Source organism: Oryx dammah, unplaced genomic scaffold (assembly GCF_014754425.2).
Source record: "Oryx dammah isolate SB20612 unplaced genomic scaffold, SCBI_Odam_1.1 HiC_scaffold_6, whole genome shotgun sequence".
In the NCBI taxonomy this organism is placed as follows: Eukaryota; Metazoa; Chordata; class Mammalia; order Artiodactyla; family Bovidae; genus Oryx; species Oryx dammah.
The window spans coordinates 26,920,730-26,935,444 of NW_024070190.1; the positions used below are offsets into that span (position 1 = coordinate 26,920,730).

Sequence of the window (14,715 nt, forward strand, 5' to 3'; positions counted from 1 at the left end):
GAGAGCCTTCCCCTCAAACCCCTTCTTCCCATGAAATTATACTAAGCATTACCAAAGCTTCATCTTGACTTGCATTAAACCCAAGCAAGAAACTTAACTTTTTCTGGGAATTGTTTCTGTAGGACAGCTTGTCAGGAAACCATAAATGGGATTTTTTTCAACATGTTTTTCGAGTCAGTATGGTTTTGATCCCTGTGAAGGAGTAAGGGAAGGAGCCAGGAGTAGGCTAGGACCTGTGGAGGAGGGATTGTGGGAAATATCAGATTCATCCAAGTCTTCCTTCTGTGAGAAGGTGATGGGAGAGGAGAGCCCACAGCCCAGTAATCAAGGGTGAGAAGCCCTGCAAGTTGAGTCCAGAGACCCAGTTGTGGTCCAGGCTGGGCCCCTGCCAATCTGGTTGACCTTAAATAACTCACCTGTAAAAAGGACAGGAGCTCTTGCCTTTGGTACCTAAGGGAGTTTTTGCAAAGATCAAAGGAAATACCTCTTTTAGTCCTGAACCTATGGCTAGGATTATTTTTCACTTGCTTTGCCTGTTTCATTTTCCTCTCGTGCACACAGCCCCTTTACGTCAGTGAAGAGTCTCAAGGACAATGACCTGACTCAGACTTCCTTCTCTCTCAGTGCTTTTTCTTTTGTTCAGTCTCATTTTTGTCTTTCCACTTATTCCTGATTGTTTTCTCTGAGCTTGTTAAAAATCTGGTCTCTTGCCTGAGTAGGGCCTGTTTGTACTCCTTTGATGTGACCACATGCTTCTCTAGTCAGATCCTTCTCTCTTAGCTCATTTCCTGCCTGCCCCTGACCCATGGGGCACCAGAAGCTAGGATAATAGAGGCAATTCATTGCTGAGCAGAAGGACCTTGCTGGGCCATTTGGGATGCAGGTGACCAGAGGCTATGGCTCACTGCACTGGTCCTGGAGAAGGTGCCAGGATGCTGTTCCCATTAAAGGCAGTGGGGCTTGGAGGGCACGGAGGTGTTCTGTTCAGAACCTCCTAGCCTTTAGCTATCCTTGAGGAACTTGACCTTAGGATGACGGGCAAGGCACTGGGGCTTGGAGGACACTGCAGTGTCCTGTTCAGAATCTTCCAGCCTTTGGCCATCCCTGAGGAACTTGACCTTAGGATAATGGGCTTTGATTTTGGTTCGCATGTTGCGTCCCCAGAAACCCTGAACTTGCTTCCAGTCCCTCCAAGATAAGCTCTTATTTTATTCCAATATGAAGATCTTATTTTATGAGATCAAGGAAAAGAAGTCCAGATATCTTAATTATATGTTTCCAAAGTAATTTTTTAATAATTTTTATAAAAATGACACACTGTCACTTAAAAGAAATGGAAACAACAGAGAAAATGCAAAGAATACATCAAACTAAAGCATCATAAAAATTTTGACAACATTAGGTGAAGATCATTTTAGACATCTTTCTGTGTATTAGATAAATGAACGTTAGATAAACAGAAATTTATATGAAATGAGCTCATACTGCATATGCTGCTTTAAAAATAAAAATGTCAAATTTAAATTTATTTGAATATAATAGGAAAAACTGAAGTGAAGGAATTGCTAAACATGGTAACTTTTAGTTCCTTAAGGCTGTGGGTGTGATTAGGAGAAAGCAATTAGGAAAAGTAATGGAAGTAGAGTCATGTTTTAACTTTATTTTTTAATTTCATGTAATGAGGATGAACTTTCTGCTGTGAAAGGAGAGAAAATCGCCGCATTTACATTTCCTCCTACATCCTTTCCCCTCACAAATTAGTTATGTTATTATTTGTAATTTGTCAAGGTTTTGTAATATTCTTTTCTAGAACTAGAGTTCCCATTTTCATTTGGTTTTAGTTAAGAAGTTTTAGATGTGAGATACTTAGCCCAGGTCCTGTTTTTGCATAGCTTCTTCCTACAGGTTTAGTGCTGATGGTATGGGGAAGGAAGATCCTTGAGTTGAGGTTCAGGATTATACAGGATGAAATCTCTCGGGTGGGAGGGGTGGAAAAGGGGAGAGGAGGCCTGAGCAGCTCCCAGTCATGGACCTAGGGGAAGTAAAACAGACCTCAGGATCAGGACTGCCTAGCCGTGAACCCTGCTCCATCACCTAATTGCTGGGTGGGCTTGGGCAAACTCTTTAACCTCTCTGTGCCTCAATGGCTGTATCTGTATAATGGGGAGAAATTACCGCCCCCTCTTGTATAGTTTTGAGGGAATGAAATGAGTTACTTAAAAATGCTTAGAAAGGTATCTGACCCACTGTAAGTGTTTCTCTTATTAGAAAATCATGCTTTTTGGAGACCAGTATGTAGCTGGTGGTAAAGCCGGTTCTAAGAACCTCCCATGCATCTTCCTTCTCTAACCATTTTCAGGAATCTTTTAAAATGTCAAATCTCTTTCAGTTTGATCATGTCATTCACTTGCTTTTAAACTCTTTTATGCCTTCCCTTGTTCTTAGACTAAAAACCAGTATTCTTCACACGGCCTCCAAGGCCTGCCATTGGGTGTTCCTTCCCTCTTCCAGCCCCGCCGACCGCAGGCAGGAGGTGTCCTCACCGCTTCCTGGCTCTGAACACTGCACCTGCCCCTCCCCACACTGGATGTCCTCACCTTCAGTTCTCACCCATCTCTCACCTCCTTAGAAAGGCCTGGTATGTCTGGCTGGCCACAAAGTCTAATATGGCCCCCGTAGAAATTTGTTTGCTTTGTGACCACGGGTAGCAATTTGTAATTGGTTGGTTGGTTGGTTGGTTGGTTGTTCTTATAGTCTGTCTGTCCCTCTAGATTGTAATTCCTTGAGGCTTGGGATCATGTCTGTCTTATTCATTGCTACACAGAACAGTGTATAATGCCTGGCACCAGCAGGCCCTCAGTGTACAGTTATTGAACAAAATATTTATCTATGTACCTACAGATAGCTGTGCAAAAATAGATCTATCTACCAATCAATCATCTGCCTTTCTATTCCTACCTGACTAACTAGTTAGGGGGCAACAGAGGATGAGATGGCTGGATGGCATCACTGATTCAATGGACATGAACTTGGGCAAACTCCAGGAGATGGTGAGGGACAGGGAGGCCTGGCGTGCTGCAGTCCATGGGGTCGCAAAGAGTTGGACACAACCTGGTGACTGAACAATAACAACCTACCTACCGATGTATACCTTACTTTTCATTTCACAGGATTATTCTGGTGTTAGAGGATTTGAGTGGAATCACACATTTTTGAGAGCTCAGAAAGTAGCAGGCAGACTTTATGTCCATATAGATATAGGTAATCACCAAATAGCTTGATTTATTCAGGCAGTATTCCTACCTGCTCTCATCCATTTTTCTCTTCACATAACAATTACGAGTCAATAAGCACTCAAGTCAGGATCCTTGTGGGAGGGGTTCACGCAGGAGATTTGAGAGGCAGGTGACTTTTACTGAGTGTCAGCTGTGTGCTCCACAGTGTTGGATACTTTGTGCTGTATTTTACTCAATCTTTATAGCAACCTATGGACTGGAGTCATTTTCCCATTTACAAATGATACTGGAAAGATTATTTGATCTCTCACAGGTAATAAGTGGCAGAGCCAGGACTGGAGGTAACTGCCAGTTAAAGGAGGATGATGTAACCACCGACCAACCTCAGACAGCTTGCAAGGAACCCTTTCTTTGGAGGCATGAGCTGAACATATGGGTGTCAGAAAGAGTAATTTCAAATTGAAAGCTAACACCAGCATGAGCCTAAGAAATGAAAAGTAAGGGAATCATCAGTGTGGGTTTGAGTTCACCAAGAAAGGAGGTGAAATCAGAGGATTTGGGTGAAAGTAAGCAAGCATCATATTTGTCAGCAGAATTTGGTGGGGGTGGGTGAGCTAAAAATTATAGAATGGTTTCCTAGGTAAAATTCATCAGTCTCAGGCCTTCTTTTCCCGAAATGTGCTTCATGGAATTCTACGTTACAGAGAAAGTTGGTAAGCATTATAGAAAAAGAGCATTATGGTTGAGTAACTTTGGTGATTTCTAGTTTAATTAAAGGATTTCTTAACTGCAGGAATTCTCAGAGCCTTTAATATACTGGTACTCATTGTCAGTTTCCAAGAACAGTACATGGCACCTCTCTGGACCTCTTCTGATGGCCTTGGGGTAGTGTTCATCTACTTGGCCTGGCCTTCCAGGGGTGTTAGGGAAGAGCCACAGCATCTCCTTGTTCTCACATAGCAGGAACAAGCCCTCAGGAAGTGGAGGCACAGTGCCGAGAGCAGTGATAACGCCAGGTCATTTCTATGTGGGTTTCCCAGATGGCTCAGTGGTAAAGAATCTGCCTGCCAGTGCAGGGGATGCAGGTTTGATCCCTGGGTCTGGAAGATCCCTGGAGAAGAAAATGGCAACCCACTTCACTGTTTTTTTTTTTTTTTTTTTTGCAAGAAAAATCCCATGGACAGAGGAGCCAGGTGGGCTATAGTCCCTGGGGTTGCAAAGAGTTGGACATGACTTAGTGACTAAAAACAACAACATCATTTCTGTATACTGTTTCATTTAAGCCTTACCACAACCCAGGAGGTAGGTTTTATTATTCCTTGGTGAACAGACCCTGTTGATACCCCCATCCACATCCCCTTCCTCTTACCTCTCCTGCAGGTGGAGGTGGCTGGAATTTGAATTGCCAGCATCAGCATGTCTTTGCTCCTTTCTCCAGTCACTGAAGCCTACCTGTGGGCCTCTAGGTCATGAGCACTTAGGGATTAATGGTCCCCTCAGCCAGTGGAGAGCTCTGAATGCTGCCTTCTACACAGTCCACCATGATACTTGCTTGATAACTTTTCATTGCTGTCTTTTCCTCCATCCTTTTCTCATGTCTCCCCTCCCCTCCTGGTGTTTCCTGAGATCATCTCCCAAATAAATAATGGGCAGCCAAATTCTTTTCTCATGTTTTGCTTTGGGGAAAGCCAAACTGAAATAGTTCATTTTACACCCCCCCACCCCAACACACACACAAAAAGGCAAAACAAAAATACAATAAAAAGAAAAGTTGAAAGTCTCCAAGAGGTTGCATAAGGTAGCCCAACTCACAGGTTATAAATGGTAATACCAGGATTTAAATTAAATCAATGAATTTATTGAGCACCTAATATATGCCTGGAACTAGCCTAGATGCTGAGATGATAGGGAAAAAAGAACCTTCTGTCTTGAACAGTAAACAGAAATAAGTTAGTCCAGACCTGTCTTCAGAGTCTCCGCCCTTAACCAGAGTAATCTACATACTCTCTAAGCATAGATGCTTGACCCCTTCTAATCTAGGAGGCCTTTTTCGTATCAGACCCCTGTGTCAGAAGCTGTGATATTGAGCTCCTATACTGCCCTTTAGGCCACCCCAAAATGTATCAGATAAAGGCTTTTGGTTCATGATAAGTGCTGGAGAAAATTGCAAGATTCTCCCAACTCAATGATTTTCCTGCTCAGTGTAACATCTTTCTCAATTAATGAGTTGCAGTTAGCATTTATAAAAAGAAACTGTTCCATAAGGTGAGGCCATTGAGATGTAACACTTGTTCCAAAGCTGCCCTCCTGGTGTGAGTGGGATCATTTGGAAATTAGGCATCTTAATAAGCTCCAGCATCCAATGCATCTGGTCCAGCTGGGCAGGCAGGCTCTGAGACAGACACGTGGAAGTTTACAGGTTGAGTCCCTGCTCTGCAGACAGTAGCCTCTGTTCATGGTTACAAAGTAGCTTCAGAAACTATAGAGTTATGAGAATGATTCTTAGTTTTCCTTTTTGGCAACTTTAAAAATATTCTTTCTTTGTTCATGAATGACCTCTAGAAGCACAGAGACATAATTAACAGAAATTTGATGTGAAAGAGACATTAGAGATTGCTGCTAAGTCGCTTCAGTCGTGTCCAACTCTGTGCGACCCCATTGGATGGCAGCCCACAAGGCTCCCCCATCCCTGGGATTCTCTAGGCAAGAATACTGGAGTGGGTTGCCACTTCCTTCTCCAATGCATGAAAGTGAAAAGTGAAAGCAAAGTCTCTCAGTCGTGTCAGAATCTTTGCAACCCCATGGACCACAGCCTACCAGGCTCCTCCATCCATGGGATTCTCCAGGCAAGAGTACTGGAGTGGGTTGCCATTGCCTTCTCCCACATTAGAGATTATCTACTACCAATTCTTCACATTTCTTGATTCCTCCTCCCCCTGCTGCCTGCCACTCCCTCCCTCCCTCCTCCTCCTTCCTTTCTTTCCTCAAGTGAGAATTTTAAATCATACGGAGAGAAAATGACTTGTCTAAGGTGACAGGGTATGCTGGAACATTCCTGAAACTAGAACCCACTTAGTTCAAACTTTCATACAGATATTCTTTCCATACCCACCAGAAATCTTAAGTCTGTATGCTTTTTCTTCTCTCTCTCAGCACTTCAGACATAAGAATTCTATTGACAGGAAGTCTATATTATCAACCAATATATCGCTTTCACATCATCTCTGGATTTCTGCCTTGTGAACCATGCTCTCAGCACTCTTAAGATATTCATAGTCAGTTCCAATAAATGGTTATTTATTTGTTGTTTTTCACTTTTGCTTTTATTTATTTATTTTTTTGCTATTGTTTGTGCTCCTTTAGAGGAGGGAACATGTCTTACAATGTTTCTGGCCCTAACAGCTCCCTCTAAAGGACCAAACGTGGTAGGGATGCCATGAATTATTGCTGATTAATTCATGTTTTAAATCAATGTTCTTCCCCTTAGTTTGCTGGGTTTGAAACTGGTTCCTGTTGATTTCCTCTCTTGTCCCCTCATGCAGTCAGTGAAATAGCCACAAGGAAGGTATCTGATGGAAGAAGTGGGCAGGACTGTCCTCTTTTACCCACCCCCACCCCCAGTTGAAAAATCAGTCCAGAATAATAGTGGGTTGATTTTATTTGCAAACCCACATCTCAGGCAGGCCATTCGTAAAGAAAAACAGCATAAGTAATAATGCAAGTGTGTTGTCTGTTTACATCCTCAGTTTGTCTGTGGTAGGAAGAATCCACTTATTGTTGATGATAAAGGAGTGACCCACCTTATTTATTTTCACATAAATCACATCTCGGCAGCCATTTTCATAGTCCCAGACCAGCTTGCTGCTGTTTGTCTTATCGCTGAGATTGTCCTGCTGTGGATGAGCTGTTTCGTAGAGATCAAGAATCGCTGCTTAAGTGTGATCCATCTTCATCAGTGAAGTAATATACTGTAAGGACTTTTGAGATGCTATCTGTTGCCACGTGACCATTAAGCAGATGGTTTTGTGCCTTCTGCCCTGGTTCTGTGAAAGGATGACGATTTCAGTCCTCAGCTCCTGTCACTCAGAGCCTATAGGCAGAGATGGGTGAGGCCCATGGAACTGGTGGGGGTCAATGAAGCCTGCCATTCAGACTCATATCAGGGACCTCCTTGTGCTCAGGGACAAATCAGGGTTAGGGGATGTAGGCTGAGATTGGAGATGGATTATTCCACTAAGCAGTGCTAAATGTAGATTTGAAATGGGCAGCTCCACAGCTCAAGGTCTTGCCTAATAGATACTGTAACTGCCTGAACCAGTTGGCAAAGGTTTTGAGCAGAACAAAGGGTTTATGAGCTAAGCCCAACTTATATTCATTTCCTCATTTCTTCAACACAATATTTAGTGAATATTACCATATGCTGGACACTGAGGATATGGGCAGAAAGAGACATAATTTATGTTGCTGTTTATTTTTTGGAAGAATATGCTGATGGAAGCACATGAGCCAAGGACTTTGGAACACAAAGTGGGACTTGCTTTTGATCTGGACAAATTGGTTTATACCTTTAGCATAGCTTTATTCAGAACTTACTAGAAACATGATGCACATAGGGAAGGGCATGACGATCCATCCTTTGGTAGAAACTTTTTCTCCTCTTAGGTTAAGAAGATTTCCAGGTCCTTGCGTATCAAAACCAGGGATGTGAATCACCCTTGTTCATCAAGGGAAAAATCATTTTAAACAAAAGCAACGTGCCTGGCTGTGCATTACAGATTATACACAAAGAAGAGGGGCACAACCCCTGATCTTGAGGAGTTCATGGTCCAAAATGATGTATAAATACATGAATTAGGCTAGGAAAATAAAAACAGCATGATATCAGACACTGCAATGAGTGTTACAGGGAACAGAAGGAAATACCAAGAGTTACTAGCTTGAAAAAGCACCTGTTGGCAAATTATTCCTTCCTCCCTCCAAAATGTCATTAAATCAGAGGCTGGCAAGCTAGGGCCTGCAGGCTAAATCTGGCCCTCCAGCTATCTTTGAAATAAAGTTTTATTGGAAGGCGGCCAAACTCATTTTCTTACTTATTGTCTGTGGCTGGATTTTGCACTACGGTGGGCAAGTTGAGTAGTTTCAGCCGAGATTGTGTGGCTCACAAAGCCCAAGAGATAGTTATTATTGGCCCTTCATCGAAAAAATGTTGCCACCCCTGATTTCAATTATCCAAATTTATCCTGCTGTTAATTTAAAGCATCAGAACAATGCATAGCTGGTGGCAAATTAATCCCCCCCAAACCAAACACTTCATTTTCATCCTCTGAGTTTACCTTAAATTAATTTCGAGCATCAAAATTAAACATAGCCAAATCCCGAAGGCACCTGAGGCCCTTATGAAAATGTTTTTACTGACCTGAGATTCAGTGTTCTGCTTTCTGCCTTTATAAAGAGGTAAATCAAGAGAGCCTGTTTGGAGGAAAATGCCTCTGTTCTTTGTAAACTATAATTGAAGATATAATTCACAGTGTTCCTCAGTCTTTATTCAAAGCCTCTGGCACAGAAATTCTGCTTGAACTTAATTTTAGGACAACGTGGATCTCTGAATTGACTTTATAGGTTTTCCCAGTTCACGATCACAACCCTGGTATGTTTCTCTCTTGCCATAGGTGACCGAATAAATGCAGAGCCAATTTCAGAGAGGAACTTGGTAATGGACTCATTACAGGTGCCAGAGCTGGGACTAGGGTGAGGCGAGAGGCATAGGGTGCAAAATTTAAGGAGGCACTCATTCTCAGGGCAATGAAAGGTGGAATTGGCCTTAAACTGTGGCACCTCCTTAAATGTTGTGCCCTAGGTGCCTCTTCAGCCTTACTCTTGTCTTGTTGCTGGCAGGTGCCTGGTGACATCCATTCCCTCTACTTCCAGAAAGCAGGAGCCCTGTCCTAGTTTATCCCTATATGTAGATTTTGAATTTTTTCTGATCACATAAGCTGATTCAGGGCATCCCTGGTGGCTCAGTGGTAAAGAATCCACCTGCCAATGCAGGAGACACAGGTTGGATCCCTGGGTCAGGAAGATCCACTGGAGAAGGAAATGGCCACCCACTGCAGTATTCTTACCTGGGAAATCCCATGGACAGAGGAGTTTGGCAGGCCACAGTCCATGGAATTGCAGAGTCAGACAGGACTTAGCAACTAAGCAACAACAAATTGATTTGGGTTCTCCTTGCAGTAGGAAGGGGTACAGATCTCAAAAATCAAATCAGTGTGTACTTCAGTGACCAGGAACTGCCATCTGTCCCCTCTGGGTCCAAATGTCAGGCAAGAGGGAGGCACAGACCATGTGTCAGCTTCCCGATGGGGGCTCAGCCTGGGACGTAGGATTAGGGAGGATTAGGCCAGTTCTCTTCGTTGAGCTCAGGTTTTCATGTTGAGAAAGAGAAGGGGGTATTGGATGAGGCTGGATCTGTTTGTCTGCAGTATCACGTGGTGTGTCAGGACAGACGGAACCTGTGATTTTGGAAGTGGAAGAAACTGCAGGGATTAGGAAGTTCAGTGCTAGTGGGTGGTGATGAGAAGGCTGGGGAGGGTAGAGCAGGCTGAATCTCAGACTGTTCTGCCCCTTAGATGGTTCGTTCTTGGGAGGAAGGAAGAAAAGGAGGGAGAGAAGGAGAAAAGGAGGGAAAGGAAGAAGGAAAGAAGGAAGAAAGGAAAAGAAGGGAGGGAGGGATGCAGGAAGACAGTGTACAGTGCAGGGAGGCAGATGGGCTGGAGATCAGGCAGAATTTTCTTGAATAGCAGAACCAGAGACCAAAGCAAAGTACCCTCTTTCCTTGTAATTTGAGGCCTGTGAAAACACCGCAAACTTCAAATCTCTCCAATATTAAAAGAGTAGGGCTGTGGGGAGATGACTTGGGAGACACTTAATTCAAATAGTCTGGAATTTGAGAAATAAGCTGTAGTACAAATAATATGTACCTGGTCATAAATTCATCCTTAAGAGATGGGCTGGCTCTTTTGCCAAGTAAAAATAGGGCCATGACTTGCCTACAAGTGGAGTTGGTTTTAGTCCACAATTTGCCCCTTTCTTCTTTATTCTCTGCACCCTCTCTTCTCCCCCATGCCCAGGTGGTACTCTAATTTTTCTTTCACCCCCAACAATTCCTTATTTCTAGCCTATGGATTATGACTCCTAGGCAGGCCTGCGTTTTAATAGAACCAGATCATTGGACTCAAGGAAGAGGGACCAAGTATGGGGACTTCAGAGGAGACCAGGAATGGGCACTGCTTATGTAACATATTCTCTGTTAGGCATTGAAAAACATATGTTAAATCAATTTATTTTCCCAACCCCTTAGAGGCAAAGTTATTTTTTTATATTTTATGAAACCTGAAGTGATAAGCTTGCAGGTTTAAACCTATAAACCTGGGTTTATGCACCAAGGTTCTCAGTGCATAAGGAAGGAAGCCAGGGTTCAAACCCAAATCTATCTGATAACTTAGGTCATTATTACCATGTAATACTGCTGCTCTAATGGCAAAATTTCAGTCATCAGTGAGTGAGTGAGGGGAAAAGTATTCATTTGGGGGGTCTTCTGCTAAAATACGATATATAGGTAGTCATCTTTCCTCTCCAGCTAAATACAATTGTAGATCATAAACTGCTCCACAGAAGGGTTACTTCCTTGGGGATGGATTTATAGCTAATCGTATTGGCATCGGCAGTGTGTTTAGCTCAGTATGTGACTCATAGTAATAGTAATAGCACACACTCATTGACACTATGTACCAAGGATGATTTTAACTGTTATAGATACATTGTTTTATGCCTAACAAACACCCTCTAGGTAGGATACTGTTACTATTCCCATTTTATAGTTGAGGAAACTGAGATACTGTGAGTTGAAGAAATTTGCAAATGTTCACTCCCAAGCAATGGCAGAGCTGAAATTTGTATCCCATCCTTCTGGGTCCAGAATTCTGCCTCTCTTCCAAACAGGTGCTTAATTAAAATCTGTAGTTGAATAAATGTGCTATCACATCAGTTTGTATAGGATCTAGGGAATTGGGTATTTGTTGATTTCACCAAAGGGTTCAACTGTGTCAGTTAAATGCTTGGTCAGTATTTTGTAAAGAATGGATTAATATTCCTATGATTTCTTTACTGATTCCCTCACTACCCCCAACCCCATTCTGTCAATCAAGAATGGTGTTCCATGTTGGCAACAGTGGGCCTTCGGAAACAAAACCCTCCCTGAATCCCATAGGGTAGCAGCCATGGGACACACTGGACCATTTCTCAGGGTCATTTTTCATAATACTTAGATGCCCAGAAAAATGCAACCAAATTCATTTGAGTGTGTGCATATATTTGCACGACTTCCCAGGTGGCTCAGTGGTAAAGAATCTGCCTGCCAATGTAGGAGACCCAGGAAATGTGGATTTGACCCCTGGGTTGGGAAGATTCCCTGGAGGAGGAAATGGCAACTGACTCCAGTATTCTTGCCTGGGAAATCCCATGGACAGAGGAGCCTGTGGGGCTACAGCTGGACACAACTGAACGACTGAATAGGCACACAGGCGTATGTTTGCATAGAATTCTTTTAATATTAAAAAAATTATTAAAAAACCCTGTTTTATGGTAGACAGTTTTATTTTGAGAAGTTTTCCCCTATTTTAAGGGGCAGGGTCTTGAGACAGAGTTTGGGAAATTTTCCAAGAGCATGTGGATCATACATGGAGATGCCAGGACCCAAATTCCAGCAGTCTGGCTCTAAAGGCCACATCAACAGGGTCTTCTCAAGAAGGTGGCAGACCTGTTCTGTGGAGAGAGGAAGGGGTTTGATTATTGATGCTGGGAGGCCATGTTGCCTATTAATGATAGGGTGTCTGTGGGTGGAATATAGATCAGTCTGGCCAGGCCCTAAGACTGGGGTAGATTGGTTTGGGAATTGTCATTTACCACTTCGTGTCAGTCTCTGTGCAGGGACATTATTTAATCTAGACAGTCGCCTGTGAAGTAGTTTTAACCCTTCTGTTTGAGAGATGACAAAAGCGAGGCTCTGGGGTTGGGACAGGGGAATGGGTCACGTAACTTGTTCTTCTCCTCAGCTATCATGGTACAGCTTGGGTGCAAATCCTCTGCTGTCCATTAAAACAGTTGTCTTTTGTAGTCATTGGGGTTTCCCTTCCATCCTGTCCCCTCAGAGTTGGGAGGGAGTTTAGAGGGTTAAAGCAGAGGACCTGTGTGTGAGACATCAAGGTCAGTGGTCCCCAACCTGTACTAGACACCTCTGTTTGAATTCCTCTGGTGACTTCTAGGAGGCAGCCTTTCTCAATATTTTTAGTAAGGTATGCTGCTGCTGCTGCTGCTACTAAGTCGCTTCAGTCGTGTCCGACTCAGTGCGACCCCATATACAGCAGCCCACCAGGCTCCCCATCCCTGGGATTCTCCAGGCAAGAACACTGGAGTAGGTTGCCATTTCCTTCTCCAATACATGAAAGTAAAAAGTGAAAGTGAAGTCGCTCAGTCGTGTCCAACTCTTAGGACTGCAGCCTACCAGGCTCCTCTGTCCATGGGATTTTCCAGGCAAGAGTACTGGAGTGGGGTGCCATTGCCTTCTCCAGTAAGGTATGTTAGGCATACCATAAGCCATGGGATCTTAGTGGTGCAGTTCAATGAGTCTTGACAGATGTATGCAGCAGTGTGAAATAGGCTGTCATTTATCTCAAGATACAGAACATTTCCATGGCTCTGGAAAATTTCTTCATGCTCCTTTCTTATCAATATCTGCCCTCTTCCCTCAAACATAGGTGATCATTATCCTGATTTCTGCCTTTCTAGCTTATTCTGGCCTACCTTTGAACTTCATTTAGGTGGAACCAGATAGGATATTCTTTTTTGTGTCTAACCCCTTTCACTCACAGTCAGGTTTTTGAGATTTATATGTGGTTTGTAGGATAGATGTATGTTTAACTTCAAAAGACACTGTATCATTTTACAGTTCCACCATTAATGTCTGACAGTGGTAGCTCCTTTGTTTCTCTGTTGATAGTGAGTATTGTCAACTTTAAAATTTTTGCCATCCTAATGGATTTGAGAGTCCCTTGGACTGCAAGGAGATCCAACCAGTCCATTCTGAAGGAGATCGGCCCTAGGATTTCTTTGGAGGGAATGATGCTAAAGCTGAAACTCCAGTACTTTGGCCACCTCATGCGAAGAGTTGACTCACTGGAAAAGACTCTGATGCTGGGAGGGATTGGGGGCAGAAAGAGAAGGGGACGACCGAGGATGAGATGGCTGGATGGCATCACTGACTCGATGGACGCGATTCTGAGTGAACTCCGGGACTTGGTGATGGACAGGGAGGCCTGGCGTGCTGCGATTCATGGGGTTGCAAAGAGTCAGACACGACTGAGCAACTGAACTGAGCTGAACTGAATGGATTTGTAGTGATGTTTTATTGAGGTTTCAGTGTGCATTTCCTAAAGTTCTTTGTCAGATAAGCGTATTGCAAATATTTTATCCCAATCGGTGACTTATCTTTTAATGATCTTAAGTGTCTTGATAAGAAGTTTCACATTTTAATGCTGTTTATCACTTTTAAAACAGCACTTTCTGTTTCCTAAAACATCTTTACCTATCCCACTATCCTCTAGATCCTCTCCATTGCCGCTTTTTACAAGATTTATATTTAGCTTTTACATTAAGTTTGTGATCCCTCTCAAACTAATGTTGTGTATATTATTAGAAAAGAGCTGAGATTCATTTCTTTCCCTTTATAAATATACAGATTTTCCACTACCGTTTATTGAGAAATGCCCCCTGTCTAATGGAATTGCATTGGTACTTTTGTTGTAAATCAACTTTCTGTATACATGTGAGTCTATTTCTGGCCTCTTCTCTTTCATTAATCACTTCGTCTTTGTTTAGGCCATAAAATGCTGTCTTAACACACTTAATTACATGTAGGTTTATAGTTTTTATTAGAAAACAGTGTTGTATTTTGTCAGACTCTTCCCTGATATCTATCAAAATGGTCATATGAATTTTTTAATGTGTTATGTGGTAAATTACATTACCTGGTTTTCATTTGTTAAGCTAGTCTTGTATTCCTGGAATAAGCTCCAATTGGTCTTGATAAATGATCTTTTTTACATACTTATAGATTAATTTTACTGGTATATATTTAAGGATTGTTGTACCTATGTTGATGAGGTATATCAGTCTGTTAATTTTTTTTTTTTTTTTTTTTAGTAATGTCCTTGTAGGGTTTTGATGTCATGGCTATGCTGACATCATAAAGCAATTTGGGAATTGTTTCCTCTTCCTTTACTCTGTAAAAGAATTTGTCTAATATCAGTATTATTTCCTTCTTAAATGCTGGTAGAAGTCTCCAGTGAAAACCATCTAGACTTGAAATTTTCTTTGTAGAGATTTTTCTTCCCCTCAAAATAAAGTTTATTGGAGAGAAGAA

General features: G+C 42.5%; 1 protein-coding gene across 14 annotated transcripts in view; it reads left to right on the forward strand.

Moving 5' to 3' along the window:
* KCNMA1 (potassium calcium-activated channel subfamily M alpha 1) overlaps positions 1-14,715 on the forward strand; it is a 773,098-nt gene that overhangs the window by 474,332 nt on the left and 284,051 nt on the right. Inside the window, exon 6 of one of the 14 annotated variants that reach the window (XM_040242333.1) lies at positions 6,390-6,534. The exons of the other annotated variants lie outside the window; for them this stretch is intronic. Within the exon in view, the coding sequence (XP_040098267.1) occupies positions 6,390-6,403 (14 nt within the window). The 3' untranslated portion in view covers positions 6,404-6,534. Of the gene's footprint in view, positions 1-6,389; positions 6,535-14,715 lie in introns of those variants that run through there. 14 annotated transcript variants of the gene reach the window in all.